The sequence below is a fragment of the Kogia breviceps genome, chromosome 3 (assembly GCF_026419965.1).
Source record: "Kogia breviceps isolate mKogBre1 chromosome 3, mKogBre1 haplotype 1, whole genome shotgun sequence".
NCBI classification, from domain to species: Eukaryota; Metazoa; Chordata; class Mammalia; order Artiodactyla; family Physeteridae; genus Kogia; species Kogia breviceps.
The window spans coordinates 91765304-91792748 of record NC_081312.1 but is presented as its reverse complement, the minus strand read 5'-3'; the positions used below and the strand labels follow the sequence as shown (position 1 = coordinate 91792748).

General features: G+C 39.5%; 1 protein-coding gene across 2 annotated transcripts in view; it reads left to right on the top strand.

Annotated features, from left to right (window-relative positions):
- FBN1 (fibrillin 1) overlaps positions 1 to 27445 on the top strand; it is a 256582-nt gene that overhangs the window by 167316 nt on the left and 61821 nt on the right. For both annotated transcript variants that reach the window (XM_059058585.2, XM_067029215.1), the window contains exons 30-43: positions 833 to 955; positions 2219 to 2344; positions 4348 to 4473; positions 12416 to 12538; positions 12692 to 12814; positions 14719 to 14844; positions 16642 to 16764; positions 18513 to 18635; positions 19173 to 19337; positions 21502 to 21570; positions 21656 to 21781; positions 23008 to 23130; positions 23785 to 23943; positions 26677 to 26748. In XM_059058585.2, the coding sequence (XP_058914568.2) occupies positions 833 to 955; positions 2219 to 2344; positions 4348 to 4473; positions 12416 to 12538; positions 12692 to 12814; positions 14719 to 14844; positions 16642 to 16764; positions 18513 to 18635; positions 19173 to 19337; positions 21502 to 21570; positions 21656 to 21781; positions 23008 to 23130; positions 23785 to 23943; positions 26677 to 26748 (1707 nt within the window). The remainder of the gene's footprint in view (positions 1 to 832; positions 956 to 2218; positions 2345 to 4347; positions 4474 to 12415; positions 12539 to 12691; positions 12815 to 14718; positions 14845 to 16641; positions 16765 to 18512; positions 18636 to 19172; positions 19338 to 21501; positions 21571 to 21655; positions 21782 to 23007; positions 23131 to 23784; positions 23944 to 26676; positions 26749 to 27445) is intronic.

Here is a 27445-nt window from a genome sequence, read left to right as displayed (position 1 = left end):
GAGGAAGACAGAAAGCTTAGGGTGTGATCTCCACCCTTAGGTGGTTTGGAGCAGCTCAAAGATTCCAAAGAATAATTATTGGGAAGAAGACCATAGCATGTTTATAGCTTACAGTGCAATAGAGGCCAAGTCTGGCAGTCCTTAAAATGAGGTTTTGTGGGACAAGCGTTTTGCTTTGTGGCTGGCCCTTAGGAGGTTTAGTTGTGCTGGGAAGAGCGGCACAGAAAGCCCCATGGCTTTAGAGGCAAAGTGAAACTTTGTAGAAACAGCCAGTTTTTGCCTGGTTTGAGGTATACCCCATGTGGAACTGCCAAGTCTCACATGGTTTCTACCCAGAATCATAAATCAGCCCAAATTCTTCTGAAGCATGGCCCAGGACAACTCAGAACTCCAGCTCAGGTCCTTGAGAAGGATTGGAACCTCAGCCAAACTGAATGTCAAGTTTGTAACGGAATCTGTGACCCACAGAATTTCACCCACGTGCCCACTGTTGTCACTGAGATATGTTCTAGCGCCCAGCACTTCTCCTGCATTGTGTGTGGTACACCATATGTTGTGTTCATCTAACTCCCCAACTGCAGTGTAAATATTATGAAGGCAGGCAGAGTGTCCATCTCATTCACTGTTAGATTCTCATCTGTAGCACATAGTAGGTGTGTAGTTAATATTTGTTGAAGGAACCAAACAATGCAGTGACTTGCAGTTGCCCTGGGATGCTCTTATAATTTTGTATTTTGTTTTGTTTTATTTGACCCATGCATACCTGGAAACTGCAAACATGTGCCATCATCACAAACACAGAGGAAGGTGATATTATTTTCCTTTTTCTTAGACATCGATGAATGCAGCATAATGAACGGTGGCTGTGAGACCTTCTGCACAAACTCTGAAGGTAGCTATGAATGTAGCTGTCAGCCAGGATTCGCACTAATGCCTGACCAGAGGTCCTGCACTGGTAAGTCAGTTTTAGCTTCCTGGGAACTCTCTCACTAACAGGTCCCTACGTAGAGTGGTTCAGGGCCTGGGCTTTGGAGTCAGACAGTCCTGAATTCAAACCTTTGTTTTGTCACTTTTTTGGCTGTGCGTCCTCAACGAAGATCCTTGGCATCTGATCCCTCATCTATAAAATGGGGTTCAGATTGCCTGTGTGGAAGAGTAGGTACAGCACTCAGCATAGTACCTGGCGCATGCTCAGTAAGTGGAGTATAAAATACATTTTCTTCATTGATCAGAGTTTTGAAGAATCTGATCTCATGGCCTATTTCAGTGCTACTCAGGGTGTGTTCCTTGGACGGGCAGCCTCAGTACCACCTGAGAAAGGGTTAGAAATGCAAAATCTCAGGCCCCACCCAGACCTACTGAGTCAGAAACTCCTACGGGGGCATCTCAGTAGTCTCTTTTCACAAGCCTTCCAAGTGATTTTGGATCTGTGCTAAAATTTGGGAACTGCTGGTCTAATTTACACTGCCTGTTGTATCACATGGGCTAGAAGAGCCATGTAATCAGCCGGAGATGGGAAATGAAGTGGGTAATGTAGATTTTAATTTTGGCTCAGGTGAAGAAGAAAACTTAGGTTTAGGAACCAAAGTTATTTTATTGGTCCTAGTAAAATCTACATTAAAAGCCCTAGATATAAATTTAGCTATAAAAATTAAATTTTGAAAATCTAAGCAGATACGCTTATTTCAAGCCTTTTTTACCTTAAAATATCTGTAAAAAAGCAAATAATGGACATTAGGCATTTAAATTTGACAATTAGAAAAATAAGATTCATAATCATTTTTGAATGATAAATTTGTATCAGAGATAAAAGTGCCAATTAAATGGTGGTCTTTTTTTTTTCTTGAGTTTGGACTTTACCTAAATGTTTATTACATTTTATTAAAATTTTATTACATATGTAGTACTAGTAGTAGCTAATTTATTGAACACTTAGTATGTACCAAGTACTGATGAGCATGTTTTTTTTAATGATGGTCTTTTAAGTGCATGTGGACCTCCATCCTGAACTGTATGTTATAAATCTTGAAAATGGTTCTCCCCTTTTTTACCCAAGATAACCTGATGGGATAATTTATGTAAAGTGTCATTTGGATTTCAGAGCTAACAGTCTTATGCGAGCAGGCTGAGTTTACTTGACTTGGGTCACTTAACTTTTTCATCAATGATTAATGAAACCCGATCAACAACATGCCATTGTTGGTTTTATTCTCTGCAGACATTGATGAGTGTGAAGATAACCCCAATATCTGTGATGGTGGTCAGTGTACAAACATACCTGGAGAGTACAGATGCTTGTGTTATGATGGATTCATGGCATCTGAAGACATGAAGACTTGTGTAGGTAAGCAAAAAAGACAGAATTTTCCAATTTGCTAGTTATTCACAAGCACTGTTAAATTACATAAAGATTTGTTTGGGTAGTGAATAGATCCTAAGGGAAAAGTAAGAATATTTAGGAGCATAGTACTAATAATAATCCAAAGCTAGCACTCCAAAAAGCAACTTTCTTGTGACTGTGATATGATGCTCTTGTCAGATAATGTTGTATGGTCAGCTCCAGTGGTTGACCAACTAACCATTGGTCAACTCCAGTGACCAAAAGACATTTCTTTTATGTCTATGCATTATTTCTGTCCACTTAATCCTCCTTTTGCTGTGACTAGAGTTTAGGCTTTTAAATTGTTTGCTTAAGGCAAGCAAAACTTATTTCTGACAAGAATGCAATAAATTCTAGAACGGATTGTTTTGGAGAGTTTCTATTGCTGTCTTCAAATCTGTCAGACTTTTAAATGTAATATCTAATCTGCCTTTAATCCCATTTAGTATATTTTTAATCTCAGAAATTGCAGTTTTCACCTCTAAAAGTTTGATTTGGGTCTTTTTTTTTTTGATATCTTCTGTGTCTCTACTTAATATGTCCAATCATTTCTCTAGCTTTTTAAATACAGGAATACACTTATAATAACTGTTTTAATGTCCTTGTCTACTAATTCTATCACCTGTGTCAATTCTGGATCATTTCAATAAATTGACTTTCCTCTTCATATGGGCCATATTTTCCTCCATCATTGAATGCCTGGTAATTTTTGCTTGGATGCCAGGCATTATAAATTTTGCCATACTAGGTTCTGAATAATTTTGTATTCCTAAGCTTTATTTTGGAACATAGTTATTTGGAAACAGATCGGTTCTTTCAAAGTCTTGCTTTGAAGTTTTTAAGCAGCAGTTAGGGTAGAGCTAATTTTTTCTATTGCTGAGGCAAGATCCTTCTGGATACTCTACTCACTTCCCTGTGAATTACAAGGTTTTCCAGTCTGGTTGGTAGGAGAAGGCACAATTCTACGCCTTCTGGGAACTCTGATGATTGTTCCCTCTAATTCTTTTGGATAGTGCTTCCTCCAGATTCGAGAGTTTCCTTACATGAATATACTGACCACTACTCATCTGGGTGCTTGACTGGGACCCTCTGCAGATCTCTGGAGTTCTCTCTCCTTCTCTCTCTCTGTACATCTCTTTTCTGTCCTTTACTCAGCCCTATGAACTCTAGCTACCTTGGCCTTCCCCCTCACCTCTTCAACTCATGGACATTTCCTGGTTCCATCTGTCATCCCTCTCCCTATGCCATTGCCTTAAAACTCTCCCTACACAGTAATCTGGGGCATTTGTAGAACCCACCTGGTTTGATTTTTCTCTCAGGGATCATTGTTTTTGTTGCCTATATTGTCCCTTCTTGTTGTTGTTATTTTAGGTGAGAAGGTAAATTGGGTTCCTATTACTCCATCTTGGCCAGAAGCAAGAGTCTAGAATTGAAATTTTAAAAATCACATCACATTTGTGTCTTTCAAAAACGCTTACCGAATATTTGTGCAGTCCTAGAAATTAAAGTGAATGTCATAAAAAAAGATAACTTTTAATTTGGGAAAGAAGTGAAGTTTGTAACTATCTGCACTAAGACTACTAGTTTATCTATCTTTTCTTTCAAGATATGGAACTAAAATGTTGGCATCATGCAGTCTGAATTAAAATTTTCATCTTGCAACGGAATATGCTGTTTTAAAAAGTTTTCCAGACTGTCACATAAACAGGCTCTATCCCCAACCTCAAGTCAGTCAGTTTATTTGATTACTTGACCTCCTGCTTGTGGCCCAGATAAAAAGCAGGTCTGCAGGGTTAGCCTTCAATGTAGGAAGCAAATGTGAATGGGCTATGTAAATATACTTTTTTTTTTGAGTGAAAACATTTCATCTTTTCTATTTGTTTGTCATAGTTGCTTTATCTCAGGGGAAAATTTTCAGTGATATCAAACAAATGGTTATATGTATTAATAATATCTGTATTTTACAGATGTCAATGAATGTGATCTGAATCCAAATATCTGCCTAAGTGGAACCTGTGAAAACACTAAAGGCTCATTTATCTGCCACTGTGATATGGGATATTCAGGCAAGAAAGGAAAAACTGGCTGTACAGGTATGTTTTTTCAAATTGAACAATAAAACCATAAGTGGTTAAGAGATTGCTACCATAATTATAGATTAACATAAGTTTAAAAACTATTAATATTTTAATTGCATTTTAAAGCATTTTGTATAGTATTTTTTCATCCGCTTAGCCTGCACTTCTCTGAAATTTGTCACACTTTAGATTGGATCTAAGGTGAGGTTTTTTTCCCTTTACCTGTGAAAAAAAGGCATATGAGATAAATTACCACCATAAATAACACTATAAATGTCAACATTTTATGAGATTAAAGTAACATTTTCATATCAAAGTAGTTAACGTGCTAACTACCAAACATATCCCTTTATTAAAGCAGACCTTTCCCAATAGCCTCCATTGCCATCCCTTTCATTTAAGGTTTTATAAGTGAAATTACTTTTTAAAGAAACACATCCTATTGTAAAGCAATTATACTCCAATAAAGATGTGGAAAAAAAAAACCCAACACATCCTACAATTCATATATTTCATCAAGTCTCATCTGTCTTCTAGTTTCTTAAATTAATGTGCTTTTGTTCAATTAAGTTGCTTTAGCCCTAATTAGTCTTTATTCGTGGGACTTAGCAAATCTCATGAAGTGAGACTAAAACCATTAATTTTGCTTGTTTAATACCAATAGCACATAAGAAGGTATTTTCACAATATTTGTAGGAGATTATTCTGTTAAACATCAAATGGAAGCAGTCACTCTGAGTGAATGTTGTTCTTTCTGAGTGTTTAATTGATGTTTTCATACTTGAGGCAGTGAGCTTAGTACATGGAACAATAAAGTTTTACTGTAGTTACCTATAGTAATAAAACAGATTATGGCATATAACATAATTTAAAACATAATGGAGACCATGGTGGGCTTGAATTCGGTAGCTGCATCATTTCTTTACAAATAATAGACTTTAATTTCAAAAGCCAGTTTGGCAAGCCATTGTGACTTAAAACAAACGTTAAAATATTTGCAGATTGGCAGTGTGGTACAGGTACAGATCCTTTTCTTAATTATATCAGCGTTCTTCAAGAAAGTTCCCGATATATGCATTATCATTTTAAACTGTTCAGTTATGCAAAGTTTCAAATATAGATATACAGACATCACCAATAAATTACTATTAGTTCAAAAATGACAGATTGTAGCCAAATTATAAAAAGAGGCATGTAGCTAGAATGCTTTCATGCTCACTACATTAGTCTTCATATGAAGCATGTCTAGGGGTCCATTCTGATAAATGGCACAGAGTTTAAAATCTCTAGTCCTCATGTGGTCTCTGGGGTACAAATGATGCTTATATCAGCATATCTGTGGTTCAAGATTTATTTTTAGCTTTCATTAAAAATATAGGACTTAGGGTATTGGTCTGGTAGTAATGCAGGGGAAAGGAGGACAGTTCTATATTGCATTTTACCTAACAGAGGCTAGTACCATTGTTTGGCAAGGTTGAACTCACTGCAAGTCAACCCAGAGAACCGTGATGCTTATGAAGGGAGAAGTTAATCTAATGGGACAGTCTTCATTCCCTATAAGAAAAAGATCTCTAGAATTTCATGCTCCAAATTCCCACTAACAGAGGCATGTGCAGAGGCTGACTGTTTTAGGCCTCTTATCATGAAGAAAGCTTAAATTTTCATGCAACATTAATACCATTTTAGGTACATGAGGTATAATGCATGTAGTGCCCTTGGCACAGTGCTTGGCATACAGTAGCTGGTCAGTAAATCGTAGCTATTGTTGTCCTTATAAAATGAGACACATAGACACAGTGTCTAGAAGCCATTTTAATTAAAAACATAACTTCTAGTCTAGCAAAATTCTGTACTTCTATTTACTGATATGCTTGAAATCAGTTTAGAGAAGGAAAATCTTACTCTGTATATTAAAAGGCTTGTTTTTCATAATTGAGTTTGCACAGATACTAAGACTATAGTGACGAGAGCTGTGTACTCCACATTAGATGAGATGACAACAGTTTTACATTAAGAACAGCAGTCTTTTAGTAAATTACATGAACAGCAACATGGATTTGAAGTCCAAGAAATATTCTGTATCTTTCCCCAAGGGCCAACATCCCCCCTTCCCACTTCTAAATTATAGCCTAAAATGATTTTTCAATTGCATAAAATTCAGCTAGTACTGTAGGCAGAAGAATTGAATTTCATGGTCCTTTTGATATCATAGTAGCATGGTATGTGATATTCTCATGTAAAGGAGTAGACCTCTGGATTTTATTCCTAGTTCTTTTACTGGTTCATGAGTTTGAAGAAATCACCAGGGTGCTCCATAGTTATGCAAGTGTTCCCCTTGGGTAAGCAGCCCTGCAGTGAAATATGGAAGGAGAGGGTGTATTAGGGCAGGAAGAAAAAGAGGTTCTCTGTAAATCCTGCTATTAACAACCAAGGGTATCACATTTGATTGGAAATGACTTACACAAACAGGAATTGGCAGCAAGTTTGGTATACTCAAAAACAAGTTTTAAAAACTCTGAGCCAAAATGTTTTTTGAATCCCACGTAACTAGGGCTCTTTTAGCCTGCTTTTAGTTTAAAATTTGTGTCACTCACAACTTAGAATACCATCAGGTTACCTTGGTGACAGTATGTTAAAGACAAGTGTTTATAATGTCCCAGGCAACTAATGTAAATAGAGATATGTATCTTGCTTAATGGGATAAGGAAGCCTCACAACAAATAACAGTGAAGAACAGACCTGGAACTATGTTTTGATGACAGACAAGAGCAATATATCTACTTCTATTTCTGTACATATATAATATGTATACATACATATCATATGTACACATATATTTTAATGAGTACCTTGTCAAGGAATTATAAAAATATGTATGCTATTTCATAGGGAGGAACTTTGTTTCACAAGAACTTAAAAAATGTCCTCTGGGTTCCATTACAGCTTTGTCTAAATATTTCAGCTCCCTTGTCATTACTGATTGTTTCCATTTTAACAAATAAACATGTTCCCCCTCCCCCCAGTCACTTTAGCAGTGTTCAGAATCCACACACTGACTTACATTCCCAGCCCACACAGATGTTAAGTGTTTCTTTTTTCTCCTTAAGCTTTGTTCATATCGTGGATATGGCTGAGGGGAACGTTCAATTTAATGAAGGGAGAATGGACATTTTCCTGTAACCTAGAACACATCTCCTCTATCCTTGGCTTAAGGGGGCTGGATTACAGTTTTTCTGTGGCCCACACATACAAGGCTTGTGATGCCCATTCTACATAATTGTAATCAGACAACAAATTGAAAGAAGAAAAACTAGGGTGCTGCTAGGTGCCATCCTTGGTGCGTCCTGGCTTTCTCATGCTAATCTGTAAGAATGTACCTACCACCACATGCTCGCTCACTCAGTCAGTGAGTAAGGCATACAATTAAAATCAGGATTGTTTTCAATTAAAATAGCAGGATTGCTGGGCAGCTCCATTTCTCAGTCGTTCAGCTTTTCATACGAGACATGTTGCTGTTGGTATAGTCCATGAAAGAGAATCACGTACTTCAAAACCACCAGCACTCAGTGAAAATTTGCCTCATTTCCTTCCAGCTCCTTATCACTGCTAATTGTCCTCCACTGGCTGTCAGCCTGTGAAAACTCTGTGGGTGTTCAGTTAAATAGTCGTGGCTCAAATTTGGGTCCAAACTGAAAAATCCAAGTAGCCTTCACGTTTGGCCTCTCCATTCACCCTAACGCCCTCTTCCCCAACGCCTCACCAAGGAGATTCCACAGTGTGCCAGCCCTGCTGGACTAGGGTTCTCGTGACTGATGCCCAGATGGCAGGAAGGCAGGCGTTTGTGTGGGTGGCACAGCCTCTCCCGCCATGACTGTCCGAGGAAGCCAGAGCAGCTCAGAGCACAACCTCTTTCTGGAATGTCAGATTCAAGTGGAACACACCCAGAACCTGTGCATGGGGGCTGCTCAGACCACACCCTTGCCCTTCACGAGAGCCATGCAAGTAGGACCTTTGAGTCTCTGTGAGGGAGCTTTGGTGGGGTGAAGGAGGTTGCAGTGTCAGCCCTAAATTTGAATTTCTTTGCTTTTCTTGGCATGTGCTTAATCTTAAAAAGGAATTTTCTGTCTGGAGCAAACTTGTGGGGGAAAGAGAACATTTGTACAGAAAGAGATGTTCTTGGCAAGCGTGTGCTATGTTTCCCTCACATTATTGAAGAGTGGAGTGTTTGAATATGGTGTTTTTGTTTGGTTGTTTCCCTTATGGCTCAGTTTCCCCTTCTGTTTGCTTTTATAACGAAGTACAGTCTTAGGCCCAAGCCTGCCTTGGAAACAATTAATGAATAATAGTTGGTGTGTACACGCACACACACCCATGAAGAAACCTTTTATTCAGAGATGCCTTTAGGCGTTATGACCAAGTCTTTCTAATTCACTTGTGACATACCCGTAGCGTAAGCCGTTGAGATAATGACTTATACAAAGATTCACAAAATGGAAAATTGAATACGGGCACCTGAGTTACTCTTCCCTCCTAATTCCAAAGCCCACAATACACAGCCTCTTGCAAATATAATTTATTTTCACCCTGAAAACATTGTGGTAAAACTGCAAATGTTTTCTTGAATTAGAAATTTATGTTCATATATTATTCATGATAACAAGAAAGAGGGAGACTCTCCTTTTAAAAAACAATAGTTATTTTCTTAATTGCAAGATTAAATATGGAAGGTAAAAAACCCACATGAAAATAAGAGTATCTTTGGACATTAGAAAATTGAAAAGAAAAAGATAACAGGATTACTAGATTGACAGGCTATGATCATCTCTGAAAATTGTACTTAGTAGAAAAGATTAGTGAATATTTCTATAAGTCTGTTAATACCGCCAAGATTTTGAAAGCAGACCTTTAATCAGGACTTAGAATAAAGTCCTGATGTGACTAAAGAAATCAGCTTGATTCTGCAGCTGTGGCTCAAGACAAAGAGCACCAAACAAACAGGGGAAGGGAAACTGGGTTCCAGGTGCTGCTGGCTCTGCCTCTCACTGACCTTGGGGCCCTGACAAGTTCCTATGCCTTTGGGGACCTCTGCTTCTCTGAGAAACTGAAAATTAGGAAAGTCAAATTCTAAGGTCTTTGCACTTAGAAAATTCCTTGATTCTTTAACATCTGGAGGTTTCAACACTTAGGCAATCGAAAGTCATTGTTTCTACCTAACTCAGAGATCAGGACGGATAAAGGAGGGATGTTATGGCAGCACGCTGCAAGAGTGGTGCTTTGCATCATTAACTCTGAGGGGAGTGATTATCTGAGGAAGAAAGAAGTGTCTGTGGCCCTGCCTGGGAGCCCTTAGGTCAGGCTTCCTTTCTTGAATTCCCTGCCTATTTACCACTATTATCCCTGGGCTGGCCTTCCTCCTCATTTCCTTGGAATGTGCCGTGCTCAATTAGTCAGTTGATTAAAGCTCCCAGTCACAAGTTTAAAGCTGCCTGGTATGTGCTTCCCTTGACCTGCCTTAATAACTCAGTAGGTTCATGTGGCTGCCAAGGTTACATTAAAATTCACCTACACAATACGTTGTAACTGTAAGAACGTTCTTCTAGGTGTGTTTTCATTTTATACTTATTAGTGATATTGCAAAATATTCTTGTAGGAAAAATAACATTATTTTATTTTGTGTTTGCTCTAGAAGTTATAACAAAGCCAAAGATCTCAGGACCATTTCAGAACTTCAGATGGAACATTTGGCAAACAGCATGTTTCCAAACACTTTCAAATCATTTAATTGGGCTTCTTAAGTAAACAAAAGGGTAAACATAAGTTGCTTGCCCAGTTTATCTTTCATGTCACTATTCAAGTGATCACTGAAAATTCTTGCAGCATTTCATATGCCAAGATTTACCTTCTTAACCTAAGTTTTATGTTAGACATTGGTTTCCATACAGAATCATTGTATCCATACTTAGTTCTTGTTCTTAGTTAATGAAAAAGTTGGTTATGAGGTTAAATGCCTGTCTTTCATTATGAAACAGATCAATTTCGGGAAATAAGATTCTGGTACCGACTCCAATAATGATCACCAACTCCCTGTCTTACAGTTCAACTCAATTCTGACAACCACCTACCTGGAGATATGTCAGATTCCACAGGTTAAGGACTCAGTCCCACAAAATTGTCCGCACTTCAAGATGCCAGTCGCAAGTCTAGGTTGTCTGTTATGAGTGCTTCTGACCAGTTGGCTCGAAATCAAAGGTTCCCACCACCTCCTTGAATTTGATTAATTTGCTAGAGTGGCTCACAGAACTCAAGAAACCAGTTTACTTGTTAGATGTATCAGTTTACTATAAAAGAGTATAACTCAAAACAGCCAGATGGAAGAGATACATAGGGCAAGGTATGGGGAGATGGCACAGAGCTGCCATTGCCATCTCTGAACAAGCCATTCTCCCCAGATCCTCACTGTTCACCAACCTGGAAGCTGTCCAAACCCTATCTTTGGGGGTTTTTCTAGAGGCTTTATGACAGAGGCACGATTGATTAAATCATTGACCTTTGGTGACTGATTCAACCTACAGCCCCTCTGCTCTCCCTAGAGGTAGGGGGTGGGACTGAAAATTCCGCCTCTCTAATCAGGCCTTTGGTTCTCTTGGCAACCAGCCCCCATCCTTAAGAGCTTGCCAAACTCACCTCATTAACATAACAAAAGACACCTTTTTCTCTCTTAGCACTTAGGAAATTCCAAGGGTTTTAGGAGTTCTGTGCCAGAAACAGGACAAAGACCAAATATACACTTCTTGTTATAAATCACAATATCACAGGAAACAAAACACATTTTACTTTATAATTTATAGTCTCTTTTTTAAATTAAATTTTATTGGAGTATAGTTGTTTCACAGTGTTGTGTTAGCTTCTATTGCACAGCAAAATGAATCAGCCATACATATCCCCTCCCTTTTGGATTTCCCTCCCATTTAGGACACCACAGTGCATTAAGTAGAGTTGCCTGTGCTATACAGTATGTTCCCCTCAGGTACCTATTTTATACATAGTATCAGTAGTGTATATGTGTCAATCCCAATCTCCCAATTCCTCCAACCCCGCCCTCTTCCCCCTTGGTATCCATACATTTGTTCTCTACATATATTCTCTTCTATAATGCTTTTATATTATAGAATCTATCTTGGCTAAATTTGGAAATGGAATTTTGAAGAATGGAGAATTTTTGAGAATTTGAAGTCTTTTAGCAATGTGGCCCTAATCTGGTTCTCCCTTTACTGAAAAATCTCTCTTGAATTGACTTGAGTTTTACAGGAAATATGCAAGAAGGCTTGGGTCCCAAAGTGCTAGCTAGAGAAAAGATAGTTCACACACTGCCTTAAGGAATATTCTCTGCAAATGCTTGAATTAGCAATACCTAAAGTAAAACTTTTATAGAAATAAAGCGTGATTTAAAAATATGGTGTTTTACATTTAAGAATAAAATATATTTAGTGTATAGAATATGATTGAAAAAGTTTTCTAACATGCCAACAACATTGTACTCCTTTGTCTATATGAGATATGAAAGCAATGTGCATCATTTCTCTATAGTTGATTTAATAAAAATATTGGGAATAGAAACAAATGACCATGAGCATTAATAGGAGAGAATGTTAGGCAACTCACTTTTTAAGATCTTCAACTGGAAGGAGCTTCATTTTGTTTTGCAGTTGCTGGACACTTACATTAAAATAATGGAAAATAATTAGAGTTAACAACAGCAAGTAGCAGTATGTTATTCTTTATAAATTGAAATTTAAATCTGTTCAATTTATGTAGCATACATGTGGATGCTAAACCAATCTATGTCATCCTGTGAGAAATGTGAAAGCAAGTCGACTTTTGAATATTGCTAAGTTATTTAAAAGACCCAAAAGGCATCTTTGCTAAACTTTTTTTAAACCACTGGTTATTTTTCCAGACATCAATGAATGTGAAATTGGAGCACACAACTGCGACAGACATGCTGTATGTACCAACACGGCAGGAAGCTTCAAATGTAGCTGCAGCCCCGGGTGGATTGGAGATGGCATTAAGTGCACTGGTGGGTTGGAAAATAACAGAAACTGCTTCTCATGAACTGCATGGATTATAAATATGAAAATATCAGTTCTGTAAAGAAAAATTTAATTTGTGTTTTACTGATTTTAAATGTCACATTTTCTGTTCATAATGATGTGTGACCTCTTTCCTTAAGATCTGGACGAATGCTCCAATGGAACCCACATGTGCAGCCAACATGCAGACTGCAAGAATACCATGGGCTCTTACCGCTGCCTCTGCAAGGAAGGATACACAGGCGATGGCTTCACTTGTACAGGTAGGCTCGTGTTGGAAACAGCTGTGTAAACGGCAGTCAGAAAAGCAAGGTACTCGACGTCTTTCAAACCATCAATTCTTTTCTGAAGGCTGGGTCAGTTATAGACAACTTGAAACCGAAAATATTGGTTATTTGAAACGACATTCCTGTGGAATGGAAATTTGTAGCCGACTCAATTAGGGACACCTCAGAAACTAAATATATATTTACAAAGATGTATATATAGTTATATAGTTGATATTATGTGTCACTGTATGTAATGATGTCATGAGTTTAAAATAAATCACACTTCCTTTCATAACCCTTAGACTTTATACTTTTGTGCCTGTTTCTCACTGCTGACTTGTTTTCCATATTTAAACCAATGTGAACTTGCTGTAGGAACCTATGTGAGGAAAAGAAATTAGACATTCTGGATCCGATCAACAGCATATATTTTTCTTCCACTTGCCATCGTTGTTATCATTCCACATTAGTATAAGTAAGAATTTCATAACTGCTTTGAAAGGAATTCATTCACTTCCAATTTTACAATATATTAATGACATTTTCTTCTCAGTGCTAATGGATAGTCACAGAATTAATGTGAACTATTACATACATTTAAATATGTATGATTAGAAAAATGATTGTAAAGAAATGATATATACACTTATCATGACCATGTATATACAGACAGCACTTTTTAAGTCAGGGCATTGGTATTAAATAAGATGTTGATGGGCTTCCCTGGTGGCGCAGTGGTTGAGAGTCCGCCTGCCGATGCAGGAGACACGGGTTCGTGCCCTGGTCCGGGAAGATCCCACATGCCGCGGAGCGGCTAGGCCCATGAGCCATGGCCGCTAGGCCTGCGCGTCCGGAGCCTGTGCTCCGCAACGGGAGAGGCCACAACAGTGAGAGGCCCGCATACCGCAAAAAAATAAATAAATAAATAAATAAATAAATAAGATGTTGAGGTACATTTTTCATTGGCTGTTAGGTAGCATAGAAGCTCATAGGACCTGAAGCATCAGTTTATCCTGAGAACTCTGATCACAAGAAGTCATTTAAACATAAAAGGGGCTGAGGGCCAGTAAGTGATTTACCTGGATTTTGTTTTAGCTCACTAAAAGTTTTATCATACTTGAAATTGTTTTTGCTTAACCCAGTGAAGTTTTGTCATCATAAACTTCGCATTGCTTTTTTTTTTTTTTTTTTGTGGTAAACGGGCCTCTCACTGTTGTGGCCTCTCCTGTTGCGGAGCACAGGCTCCGGACGCGCAGGCTCAGCGGCCATGGCTCACGGGCCCAGCCGCTCCGGGGCATGTGGGTTCTTCCCGGACCGGGGCACGAACCCGTGTCCCCTGCATAAGCAGGCGGACTCTCAACCACTGCACCACCAGGGAAGCCCCCCCATTGCTTTTTAGAAAATATTCCAAGTTTCATGTACCAGGCATGTATGGTTCATGTGTTTGATATTTAACACCTGTGATTAGTAGCAAAACTCAGAAGAGATTAAGCAGGAATTTTTGGTCTCCTCTGTAGTTGCTATTCTAGGTCTTTTGCTGCCCATCTGAGCTGAGCCTGAAGCTTGAGAATCAGGCACAACCATGACGTGTTATTTCCTGTCATGGATGTGTCCTCATGTTGATGATCCTGCTTGCAAAAGTCTTAGTGTGAATGATCTGTTTGACTTATTACCCATTAGAGATAATTTAGCATTCAGGATTCTGTATCTGAACCCCATGTTTACTATATATTCAATATTAGTATTCAAAAGAGAAAATTGAGTTTAATGTGTCAAGCAGAAATTAAGATGAAATACTGCTACACTCAGGAAGCTGACAATTATAAAAGTTGTTGGACCTGAGGAATCAGAAAACTCCTAACTAAGGAAGAGTAACCTGTGTTTCTTTCTGGCTGTAGATCTTGATGAGTGCTCTGAGAATCTGAATCTGTGTGGCAATGGCCAGTGCCTAAACGCCCCAGGAGGATATCGCTGTGAATGTGACATGGGCTTTGTGCCCAGTGCTGACGGGAAAGCCTGTGAAGGTAAGTGATGGGCAAGCTGCCAGGGGCCTTGCAGGGGCTGATGAGATCAGGTTATTTAAACATTTCTGATGCCTTTCATTTGTTTGTTTTTTACACCAAGTTGTGTTTTGGCTTCCCATCTAACCTGGTCAGTTCAGTCTGTGGAGAGATTGGGTCTCCAGCTGGACAATTTCTCTTTGTGCAGAGAAAATCTCAGCTATTTGGCCATAAGCTGCACATCCAGCCTTGGCCAGATGATTTGCAAGAGTACACCCATTAGTCATAGGAGAATGGGGATAACCAACTCAATGCAATATATTCATCCCTATTGCTGGTGGAAAGAGCTCAAAGTGCTGGTGCCCTGATAGTGAAGGATTCTTTTCAAATATGGAAACACAGTTTTTAATCTCTGCTATGGTTTTGTTTCTAGAAATAAAGGCTTTAAAATAACAGCAGAGTGGATAGTCTTGTCCGTAGGTAGAACAATGTCCTGGCTATGTCTCACATGGTCTCCAAATATCTAATACATATGAACGTGGAATAGTCTTTCACAAATCCACTTAGTAAGGAACCCCTAGGGATGATACCATATGTCAAGATGTCTCTCAGCGTAAGGCTCCATCTTCCTGAGAAGTGTTGGTCAGACAGGAAGAGTCCTGAGAGCCTGTTGGCTGAGGATGGATCCCACTAAGAAACACAAGATTCTTCTCTTTGCCCACACTTGTCAAATTTAAGCACATTATCCCTCATTGAGAAGAATTAGTGACCACAGTGAACTGAAAAAATTTCAGTAGAAATAAACACATGGTAACGATTGACAGTAGAGGTTTAAACAAGACCCTGATTAATGTCTTAACTAATCGTTGTTGCTTGTTACTAGGACATTAACTCAAAGTCAGCCTTCAGCTGTGACATGTATACTAATTCCCTCATATAATTCTATGTAAATACTTTTCTTTGTTATGGAACCATTGGATGTTCTTTATACAGTTTATATGAAATAGGCAGAGTTTGATATAAAATTCCTCTGAGGCAAGAAACTAATTATGCTCTTGATCATGTGCCTAATGCCTTGTTTACTTCTGTTACTGTGAACATCCAAGGAAAACAGGTACTGTGCCACCTCTGGGAGCAGAAATAGGCACGGTGAAAGTTTTGCTTCCCTTAATGCTATAAGGGAGTGTTTTGTTTGTTTGTTTGTTCTTAATATAAATCATAACAGGCAGAGTGTTCATGGCTATTAAAAGCCAGTCTCAAGGCTGCAGATGTGCCGGCGAGCCAATTACACAAGCAGCATGTTAACGTGAGACAGGGACAGAGGCCTGGAAAAAGCTTCCGCAGTTTTTAGATGTCCATCCACAATTGCAAACACACACCATGGTACTAGGAACACAGAGGACTATAAAAACTGATGATAAAAGTTACCACAAAGCCTTTGTGGTTCTTAATATTTTAACTCACAACAAAAACAGTGAATGTATAGATAAGAACAACCAAAGAATTTAGTCTAAGTTGACTTGTTTGGCTCTTACTTCACAAAAGCGATGGGGAGCTACGTAAAACACCACAGTGAGATATATTTACATAAAATGCTTAGCCCACTGCTTGGCATGTAATAGGGGCTGAGAAAAGGGAAATTCTCACCTAGGAGACTTCCTTACAGATGACAGATCATCTGAAAGTCTATAGGAGAAGGACCTAGGTCGAGGTCAGATAATCTTCATTTTCTTAATAATAACATCGTTTGCCTAATTACATTAGGCAGTTTCTTTAGCAAACAAATCATTTAATGTCTCCCCCTTTTCCTCCTTTCCCAAGATATTGACGAGTGCTCTCTTCCAAACATCTGTGTTTTTGGAACCTGCCACAACCTCCCTGGCCTGTTCCGCTGTGAGTGTGAGATCGGCTATGAACTGGACAGAAGCGGGGGAAACTGCACAGGTAAGGCATCCATTTGCATGGAAATCTGCTCCCAGGCGTCCCAGGGGACCCAGCTGTTGGGGCCTTGCAGGGTCACACAGGGATATTCGCAGAGTCACAAAAGAAAAGCAGGGATGAAGAAGCATTAGGAATCACAGAATAAATTTCTTCAGACCTGGAACTGATTAGATACGAGCATGCAGAGGAAAAAGTTGAAGAGAGTTGAAGGTGCAGAGTTAGTAGCCTAGCATCAAGCTCATGGTTACAGAGGCATGTTCCGGGCTTGCCGTTCCTTTTCTCCTTGGGCACATTTTTGGAGAGTTTCCTTTTGCAGGCTGTGCCCTGGGATCATGGGTTTTGTCTTGAACTTCTCTGCTGAGATACCCACTCCTTCCGAGCCCTGGCCAGTTGGTGGTCACCAGAGAACACGGTACCTAGAAGTCAGCCACCCATTTCTAGTGTGTCGATCATTTTCTCATAGAGCAAAGAACTCTTCAGGAACATTAAAAAAAAAAAAATTAGAAAAGCCAAAGCGGGCACTCTGTAGACCCTCACTGGTTGATCTCGGCACTGAGTTAAGACTCTGAGAGCCATTTTCAGTTCTCCACCCTAGCGTCCCCTTTGATTCAACGATACTAAGGAAATAAGTTCCATTCTGTACGGGCTCAGGAGTTCAAGAAAACCCTAATTTTTCCAGCTGCCTAGACAAGCCGTGACTCAGTGGCTCTCCAGTTATGACCACCTCCCTGAAATGGCTCAGGACTAAGGTATTCTTGCCCAAGCACACCTACTTCTCTTGGTTTTTCAAAAAACTATTATGATGCCAAGCCGGCCTCTAGCACACAGCAGGAAGTCACCTCTCCACCGCCATGCCCTCTCCTCAGTTCTCCAAATCACCACCAGCATCATCCTACCTACCCTGATTCCTGTTGGTCTCTCCTGTCCCTCTAAGGTCACATGCGATTTGAGCAAAAGAATTTTCCACAGTGGAACCTCCAAGAGGGTTGCCAGGTCCGAGCAGGAGGGCCGGAGCAGAAAGTATCATCCTCATTTCCCAGTCTCTTCTCTCTGAATGAGCGTGTCTGTTCTTGAATATTTTACAAGTATTCAAAATAGACAAAAGGATTGCACAAGGGTGGAATTTGCCAAACCCCATGTCTTAAATATCTGGAATTCTGTACATGTTTTTGGAACAGAAACTGAAAGGGAAATATTCAACCCAGCATCGGTGATGGGAGAGAGACTCTTAGCAGGCCTGAAGAAACACGCTAAGCCTTGTGTGTGTGTTTGTGCTTTGCACTCAGCTGCACTGAGGCAAGCACGCCCAGCGGGGGAGGCAGCAGAAGTTGCCTGCTCCTGACGGTTCCCTGGGACATCTTGCTCTCATTTGATAAAATAACAAGCTGCACATATTAAATATATTTTCTTAAAACCTGTGTCTGAAGTTTTGGTTGACCGAGGTCACAGTAGTGTTTTGCTTTCAGTTACCTTCACTGAAATATTTTTCCTAGTTCCAAAGTTATATTTTCTCCTGATGACAAATTTGAATGCTAAATGTGTTCCAGGGGGAAAAGACCAAAGACTATGACATATTTCCTTCCTGAGGGGTTTTATTTCAGAAGTGGAAGACTATATTTCTAGGGGTAATTACAACTGGAAACTCTTAAAAATTCTATTTGGGAGCCCTAGATTTGGTGCTACTGTTTTATGGTGATGCCTTCCCCGCGTTGGCTCGGGTGATAACTCTGCCCCTTGCCGTTTGGTTTTAGACGTTAATGAATGTCTGGATCCAACCACATGTATCAGTGGGAACTGTGTCAACACCCCAGGCAGCTATACCTGTGACTGTCCACCCGATTTTGAGCTGAATCCAACTCGAGTTGGCTGTGTTGGTAAGATCTTAAAAACTTTTCAGAGAAACATACTGTTTGTTATTTTTTTTTTTTTTTTTTTTTTTTTTTTTTTTTTTTGCGGTATGCAGGCCTCTCACTGTTGTGGCCTCTCCCATTGCGGAGCACAGGCTCCGGACGCGCAGGCCTAGCGGCCATGGCTCACGGGCTTAGTTACTCCACGGCATGTGGGATCTTCCCGGACCAGGGCACGAACTCGTGTCTCCTGCATCTGCAGGCGGATTCTCAACCACTGCGCCACCAGGGAAGCCCTGTTTGTTATTTTTAAAGCAACATTGAACGTTGTTGCATTCTCAAATTTTGAAAAAGTAATCGTACAAAAATTTAAACATTTCCTAAATATGGTTTATACTTTCAGGTCCTTCTCTCTAGGTAAATTCCCAGTATATGTGTTGGGGCACTTTTTAGTTTCTTAGTAAATTATGGTTATTAAACAGTTTGGGAAGTGGGTTTGAATTTTCTCAACCCTTACGTAGAAAGAATTTGCCTGACGCTTTTTTGTTTGTATATGGTAAATAGATACCCGCTCTGGAAATTGCTATTTGGATGTTCGACCTCGAGGAGACAATGGAGATACAGCCTGTAGCAATGAAATTGGAGTTGGTGTTTCCAAGGCTTCCTGCTGCTGTTCTCTGGGTAAAGCCTGGGGTACTCCTTGTGAGCTGTGCCCTGCTGTGAACACATGTAAGTGGACATCCTCCTATTTATTATTATTATTCCAGCTCAGTCCAGTTCTCCTTTCTAGCTCCAGAGAATAGAAGCCACGGAGGGAGGGAGCTGCCACTGGTCTCTACTCTTTAATCAGGGAGGAGAGATCAGTCCTTCCAGCCCTGTTGAAGAATCCCACTCCCAATTTGGAAGTCAGAACATGTCCCCAGTTGGCTTGCACTAAAAGGTCAAGTAGGGCAGGCAACATCTCATTTCTGTCTGAGTGAAAAGAAGATAGCAGTATTTTAAAGAAGATTTTCCAGGCTAGGTTACTTATATCATATTAGGACACATTGATCTCTCCTCTTATCATCTACTGGCTAGTCTTAGAAGCTCTAGGACAGATAGGGGTTTCGCTGGGTGAAAAAGAAGCAATTAACTAAGCAAATATGAAATGGAAAATCATCCCATTCTTATGGTATGACTTGAAAGAAAGCTTTAGAGTGTGATTTTAAGGACATAAATAATGTCTTCTAAAAACATAAAAGGCTTTCCTTTTTCCTAAGTGGATGCTGTATTACGATTTAGAGTCAGATGTAGCTTCTGGGGCAAAGGTCAGTGGCTGCTGCTTACAGGGTATATTGGGATAGGTATTGATTCTTTTCTTGCTGAAGGGTCACTTATTTACTTTTTCTAAAATTATTTGTTGAGTACCTAGAGGATGTACTTTGTGTGTGCAGAGGTGATAATTTTTGGATAATTGGATGGCTAATTCTAGTCTAATGGGTAGTTCCTGCCTTCCAGGAGTGTACACTCTAGCAAAATATGACCTAAACATAAGAGCTGTAATTCAATGTAGACTTCAATAAGGCAGGAAAGAAGAGCAGACTCAGTGCCATGAGTGCGAGAAAGAGCACACCTGGTTCCAGTTAGGACTGTGTCACTTGCCACCCATGTAACTTTGGAGTCAGCAAGCCTGTTTCCTCATTCATAATATGCCTCATAGGATTAAATGAAATCACTCATGTAAAGCACTCAGCACAGGGACGGATGCTTGGCAGGCACCTCCTTCTCTCCTTTATTCAGAAAGGGAAGTCAGTTGTGGTTGGCAGTGTGTGGTGATAACTTGGTGCATTTTTTAATCGGGGCTTGAAGGAAGGGTGTGACATGAAAGAGGGGACTTAAAAAGAGTGGATGATTGCAGAAAGGGGAGAGAAAAATAAAAGAGGAGGATAGTTAATTTCACTGATGTTGAAAGAATCAAAGCAAGATGGTTAGGTGGGGTGCAGGGACAGTCAGTTCTATTGAGTAACAATGATTAGCCAAGCAATAGAGGTCCACCCCACTTCAAACTGGATCAGAGCTAGAACTGGAATACATACATATATGCATTTATGCATATATACATATAATTTCAGAAATCGAGGAGGAGGATTATCAGATTTGGAAAGACCATGATCATTATGAAAAACTGATTCTTACAGATGCTTGTCGGGATGATACAGCAGATTCGGGTCATTCTTATCTATGTGTTCCTGTATGGATCACACTGCTGGTGCATGGCACTGAAAGAAATGTTTTCGAGTGAAATACTTGGATGACAGAATTAATGGAGGGAATCAAAGGACACTCGAAAAAGTTGGTTTTGGAAACCAGGGGAATTAGTGTTGCCATCAGTAGAAACAGAGGGGCAAGAAAACTCTCTAGTCATTAAGGAGAGAAGTGGGATGGGAACCAAGAAAGAACAGCTTTTCCTAAGGCTTTGTTTGGAAAGGGTTTTGGAGACAAGCTGATTAACAATATTAAGGGAAGTTGTGATTCCCAGGAAATAAGACTGAACAAAACGTAAAAATGGAGGAGATGGTTACAAAATAAAAAGGGAAAGAAAAATCATTAAAGAGAAATAATGATGGAGATAGAGAATAAAATAGTTCATAAGAACGTAAGACCAGAGAGTAGGCGGAAGGTTCAGAGACTGAGGACAGTAGCCTTACATTTGGCACATATAGAAAAAGCCATTTGAAAGGACAAGTAGATACAAAGATGTTAACCTGCTTCAGGTGAGTGGGGTAACTGCCAAAGATTCCTGAAAATGAATATTTTCAGATGGATATGTCAGTTTTTCCTTGAGGATGCTATCTCTAGAAATTTTAGATTCAGAAGAACTCAGTCTGATTTTTTTGTTTGTTTGTTTCCATAGCTGAGTACAAAATTCTTTGTCCTGGAGGAGAAGGTTTTCGACCCAACCCTATCACAGTTATATTGGAAGGTAATTCTGTTTCACTTATCTTAAAGTGCGCACCTTTGGAACTTCCTCGGGTTTATTTACAATGCTGTCATTGTCATTCTGATAGATATCGATGAGTGCCAGGAGCTCCCAGGGCTGTGCCAAGGCGGAAAATGTATCAACACCTTTGGCAGTTTCCAGTGCCGCTGTCCAACGGGCTACTACCTGAATGAAGACACCCGAGTGTGTGATGGTAAATGGCCCTTTTAGGATGACAGGTTCTTTGAGATATTAAGAACTGACCTCAAAAACCAGCATACAGTTAGTCACCAGGGAAACTGAGACTCTAGCAATACAGCACAATAGTCTAAGTGCGAACATGGCCAGGAAACAACGCCACACATGTGGCAGCTTGCGCTCATGTTAGTGACAGAATATCATATCCAATACATCCTAAATCTCCCTCTTTTTTTTTTTTTTTTTTTTGAGAGAAATGGTGTTTTGTTATCTTGAGCCATAGTCCTTTTTATGCCTGCAGAGTTTTCCATGCTCTTCAGAAAAGCCATTTTTATTGGAGTAGCACAGGTCTCATTTCAGTGGCTTCTATATTCTGGATAGTTCTGGGCTTTTCCTCTTGTCCTTTACCGCTTATCATTTGTACTAAGCATTTAAATGAGCTTCTCTTGGGAGGCAGCCCCTTTGGTTTTATGATGCAAGTGATGACTCCTCTTCATCCTGTGTTACTGGGAAGATGGAAACTATCGGCCACTGTTAGCTTTCAGAGCACGTGGTCCATTGACCAGCATGGGGAAATGGTTTTCATCTATATACAGGAGTCACACAACGGATTTGGGAAGAGACCTCCCTGTGTCCTGGAGGGGAAATATTCCTCTAGTTCTCCCAAAGGCTTATTAGGTGACCTCGGCAGTGTCAACCTTGTTGAGTATTAGTCAAGCATCACAATACACATCACACAGCTTAAGACCCATGGAGTTAACAAAACTTAGAATCAACCCCTGTGTTTGAAAATGGAGAAGGAGGCGTGATATACCTACTTCTGTGCTGTCTGACCAGCGCAGAGTCATGAAGCCAGTTTTTGATGGCTTCAGGCTGTATCATATCCTTCCTGAGATTTTGTGAACATATGAAGTACCTAGCTATCTTCCTGAAAGATACTTGAGAATTATAATTTCTCCACATTACCGTCACTACACGTGTTTGAGGATGTTTTGGACTCGTTTATTAAGAACTCATATCAGAAGGTAAAATTTCCTTCTCTAAAACTCCTCTTCTGCAAATGCAGACATTAGCACAGACTAAGGACACTGATGAATGAAACATCCATTTTCCTTATCCAGGTTGCGAAGTGCCCTGTGGATTTTCTCCAAGACCATCAACATTTATATTGACCCTGAGTACCAGACCATTCCAAAGAGTGAAATTTCCGTATTCACATACCACTTTCTCTTTGGATTATAGATGTGAATGAATGTGAAACTCCCGGAATCTGTGGTCCAGGGACATGTTATAACACCGTGGGCAACTACACCTGTATTTGCCCTCCAGACTACATGCAAGTGAATGGGGGGAATAATTGCATGGGTAAGTCCCAGCTTTTCTTTATAGTGCATGTTTGGTCCTCATCTGCAAAGAGAAAAAGAGCTTCCAAGCCAGCAATTAGTCCTCAGCATTATGTTACTCGTAAGAGCGAGTACTGCCACCCTTTCACTGAGAGAGCCTCCTCCCCTGTAAAGCATAAGCTGGGCCTTTTCTCACCACCTCGTGTGGGTGGTTGGGAGTTTTCTTTAAAATGTAATGTTGGAAAATCTCAAACAAAGGTTTAATAGTACTTCTTTTGTTTGGCTTTGGGTGTATCTTTATACAACTATATTTACAGCACTGACCTAGAGTATTAAAACATCATGAGTCGGAAATGAGAAAGTCACTGCCAAATAGCAGTGGAGAATTGTTACTAGGAGACTGGGTGGAGAGTCACGTAAAGTTTATTAACACCGCAGCTACATAATGACTAAGTTCTGTGCACAAAACAACAGGGAATATATTTCTCAAAGTCCTTTTGCTTGTAGCAGCATAGGATGACGGAGAGCTGTGTGAGAGCAGGCTTTTCCTGCCCTGATTGAAGTCAAGTTACAATACACTTCAAAAGAGATTCACTCCTTAAGTATCCCCTTAGAATCTCCCTGTCGTGATTTCCCCACGGCATCACCAGTCTCTTAACTTCCTCCTTTCTCCTAGATATGAGGAGAAGCTTGTGCTACAGGAACTATTACGCTGACAACCAGACCTGCGACGGAGAACTGTTGTTCAATATGACCAAGAAGATGTGCTGTTGTTCCTACAACATTGGCCGGGCCTGGAATAAGCCCTGTGAACAGTGTCCCATCCCAAGCACAGGTGAGTTTTAGTTTCACCGTTACCATGGTACATTACCCACAAATTGTTGGGGAAATGAATCTCAGCCAGGGAAGAAAAGGGTGCATCATTGATCTTCATAAGAAAAGATTAGCTCACAAGGGCAAATAGTTAAACTCACAGTTGATCTTGGTCCTTGCAGCTGAAAACTGAGTCACAGAATATGCTTTCTAATTTATACCCAGTTTCATTCACCAGACGTACAGACTCAGTATATCACAAAAATATAAACATTGTTATCATTGTTATGGAGTCTGCCATATAACTAAAAGTCTGGAAACATTGGGCAAAGCAGTATGACAAATAAGTAAACCATAGTCCTATCAATTTTACTTATTTACAACTAATCTTGTTCCAGAAAGAATTCAAGGTGGCCCACAAAGATGCAAATGTAAAATAAGAAGGCATAATGCAAATGGCAAGCAAGGGTAAGAAACTCAGAGCAAGGAACAAGGGTACACAAGATCCAAGCTGGGAACTCCTACACACTTGCCAGCAATGAGCAATAACTTGGGCTCTAAACCTTCTAGCAGCTCATATAGAGAGAGATGTGATCGAATCTAAGAGTCTCAATGACCACAAAGCAAAATCAACACTAAAGAAGAGCAGAAAAGATCAACTCCTTGATATTGAGATCTTAGAGAAATTTCTTCTTATATCCTCATACAGAAAAATCCAAATAATGTTATCTGTTTGGAAAAAAAAGTCTAATTTATATCTTAGCAGTAAATGAAGCAAAAACTTTGGTGCAGTGTTTTTATATGGTAGATGATATATGTCATATATATCATGATGACATCATTTACTAATGATGATCTAGATTATCTTTATGATTTAGATTGAATGAACTACCATGCAGAGTATTGATCTGAGAATTGTGTGGTACCTACTCCATTCCCCACAGTGATATGTAAAATCCTAAACCTATTGTCTGGTGCTACCTGACAGTGCATAAAACAGAAGGTTCTTTTTTAGTAAAATATACCATTTCATCTATTGTTTACTCTGGAAATAGTCTAATAACCGTTACTTAGAATTACGAGTTGTCTCCACTCTGCAAGATGTTGTTAGACCAGAGGTTGGCAAACAAGAGCCCATAGGCCAAATCCAGCCCTCCTCCTATTTTTGTATGGCTGAAAATAATTTTGACGTTTTTAAATGGTTGGAAAAAAAGTCAAAGGAATGATATGTCATGACCTGAAAGTTTTATGAACTTCAAATTTTAGTAAATAAAATTTTACTAGAATTCAGCCCCACTAATTTATTTACATGTTATCAATGGTTGCTTTCGTGAAATAGTTGAGTAGTTTTAACAGAGACTGCACAGCTTGTAAAACCTAAAATATTTACTTTTTAGCCCTCTAAGAAAAAATTTGCTGACCCCTGATCTTGACCAATGGCCTTCAAATCTTTTGATCATACATACCTATCGTTAAAAAACCTGGAGGTTACACACACTTGCTGTGTGTATTTACAAGTAAAAGTATATGTGTATATGTCTCTCTATATTTGTTTTCAATTATATTGAGAAATGCATTGATTATTTTCATAAACTGTTCTATTATAAAATATACACAAAATTAATTTTAAAATTGGATTTTACAAAGATAGACATCCTAGTATTTTCTTTTTTACTTTGATGGATCATTGTACATTCCCCTGCAGACCACTTTGGAGATCTCTGATAAAGACTATCATTTACTTTCAGAAACACCTGTCTGAGTTTTAAGAATCTGCATACTCTTAATATAAAATGCAAGGTTTCGTCCTCATGTTGAATATTGGCCAAATCCAGGCATGGCTGTTCATTAGCTATGCAGTCTGCACACATTTTAGGAGTCCCTGAAATTTGTCTGGATGGTCAGTAGAGCTGGCGTGACACTTGTTGAAAGTGGACCCTAACTCCTTTTTTTATAAGGAAATAAAAGCACTAGGAAAAGAACATGTTACATTTTGATTAAAATACTTTTGGAAACCTTTTACTAATTTTCAGTAGGTTTGACCCATAAGGCAATGGCCGTCTTGAGCTTAAATTGATACCATGCTATACTGGTTACACTCATGATCTGGAATTACAGAGTCGCAGAGTTAAAAGGGACCACAGATGACATTTAGTGCATCCTTTATTATCAACTTTGATGAATTCAGGTGAAGGAGAGAAAGATAAAGGGTCAGGGGGAGGGAGTGAGAGAGAACAAGAGAGCTGCACCAAAAGAAATCCAGCTCCAAAACTTGAAGTAATGAGGTAAGTTGGTTGTTTGACGTGAATTAGTCATTAATGGACCTCATATCAAGAACTTAGCTAGATTTGCCGTGGTCTTCCCCAGTCTATCGAGGAAATGGCTTTTGTATACATTCGTTAAATCCTAGATCCCTTAATGCAGAGTCCCTGGGTTCAGAGCTGAACAACATCCTTATAGAAACCCAGATTCCTACAGGCAGGATCATACAAATGAGTGGCATATGATATAGAGACCTCTGCTTCTGCCTCATTATTACATCAACATGAGGTCACTTTTCCTTCAGTGTTTGTCTTAAGGAGAAGTTTACACTATCTGTAGGAGTTTTCAGATTAATTTTTTATTTTAAATTTTTCAAAATACAGGTAAATACCTTTCAAGAATGTATACAAAGTAATTTTGTTCAGCCTAATTATTGCTCTCTGCTGACCCCTATTCCCACCCTGCTCCCCCCACCTTTGTTCAATCACTGCAGATGAATTTGCTACACTCTGTGGAAGTCAAAGGCCAGGCTTCGTCATCGACATTTACACTGGTTTACCTGTTGGTGAGTTACGATGCCTTTGCTGGAACTTTTTGTCTCTGCCTTTCTGTTAAGAAGAGGAAGTATACGCTGTTATAGTCTCAGTTTGCTTTTTTTTTCTTAGAAGGAACAAATCATTTAAACACTGCCATTCAGCTTTATTGAAACTCTGATTCTTAGTTTGAAACAAACAATACAGACACCCTGTGTAGCTCCACCTAATTGACAGCAGCATTTGTCGGTCATGATTAAGGGGACTGGAAAGCTTTTCACAGAATTACAGTCAAGCTTAGTTAAACCAACCCTAGGCATCAACAAAGAGAGATTCTGGGAGTAGGGCCAGTTGACGTTTGATTTGACTATAATTCCCAATCCTTCCATCTGACTAAGACCTGAGTTTAATATGACTGTTCATACCAATCCGGTGGATCAAAGAATCTCCTCAGGTCATCTGCTTTGGGATTTTTAGATGTGAAATTTAAAAAAAAAAAAAAAATCTTTCCGATCGGAGGCCCTGTCTGGTAACTGGAGCAGAGACCACTGCAGTGCTAGTGAAGCTTATGCAAGATTCAGGAGTATTGCACAGCGTTCAGCCAATGGAAGTGATGCCTTTGTGGTTTAAAACCAAATAACATAAAAGTAGATGGAAAACTATCGCATTCTCAGAGTCTTCCCCCAGTGTGATTTATATGGATCCTTAGATGCCCCTCTTAATTCTGAG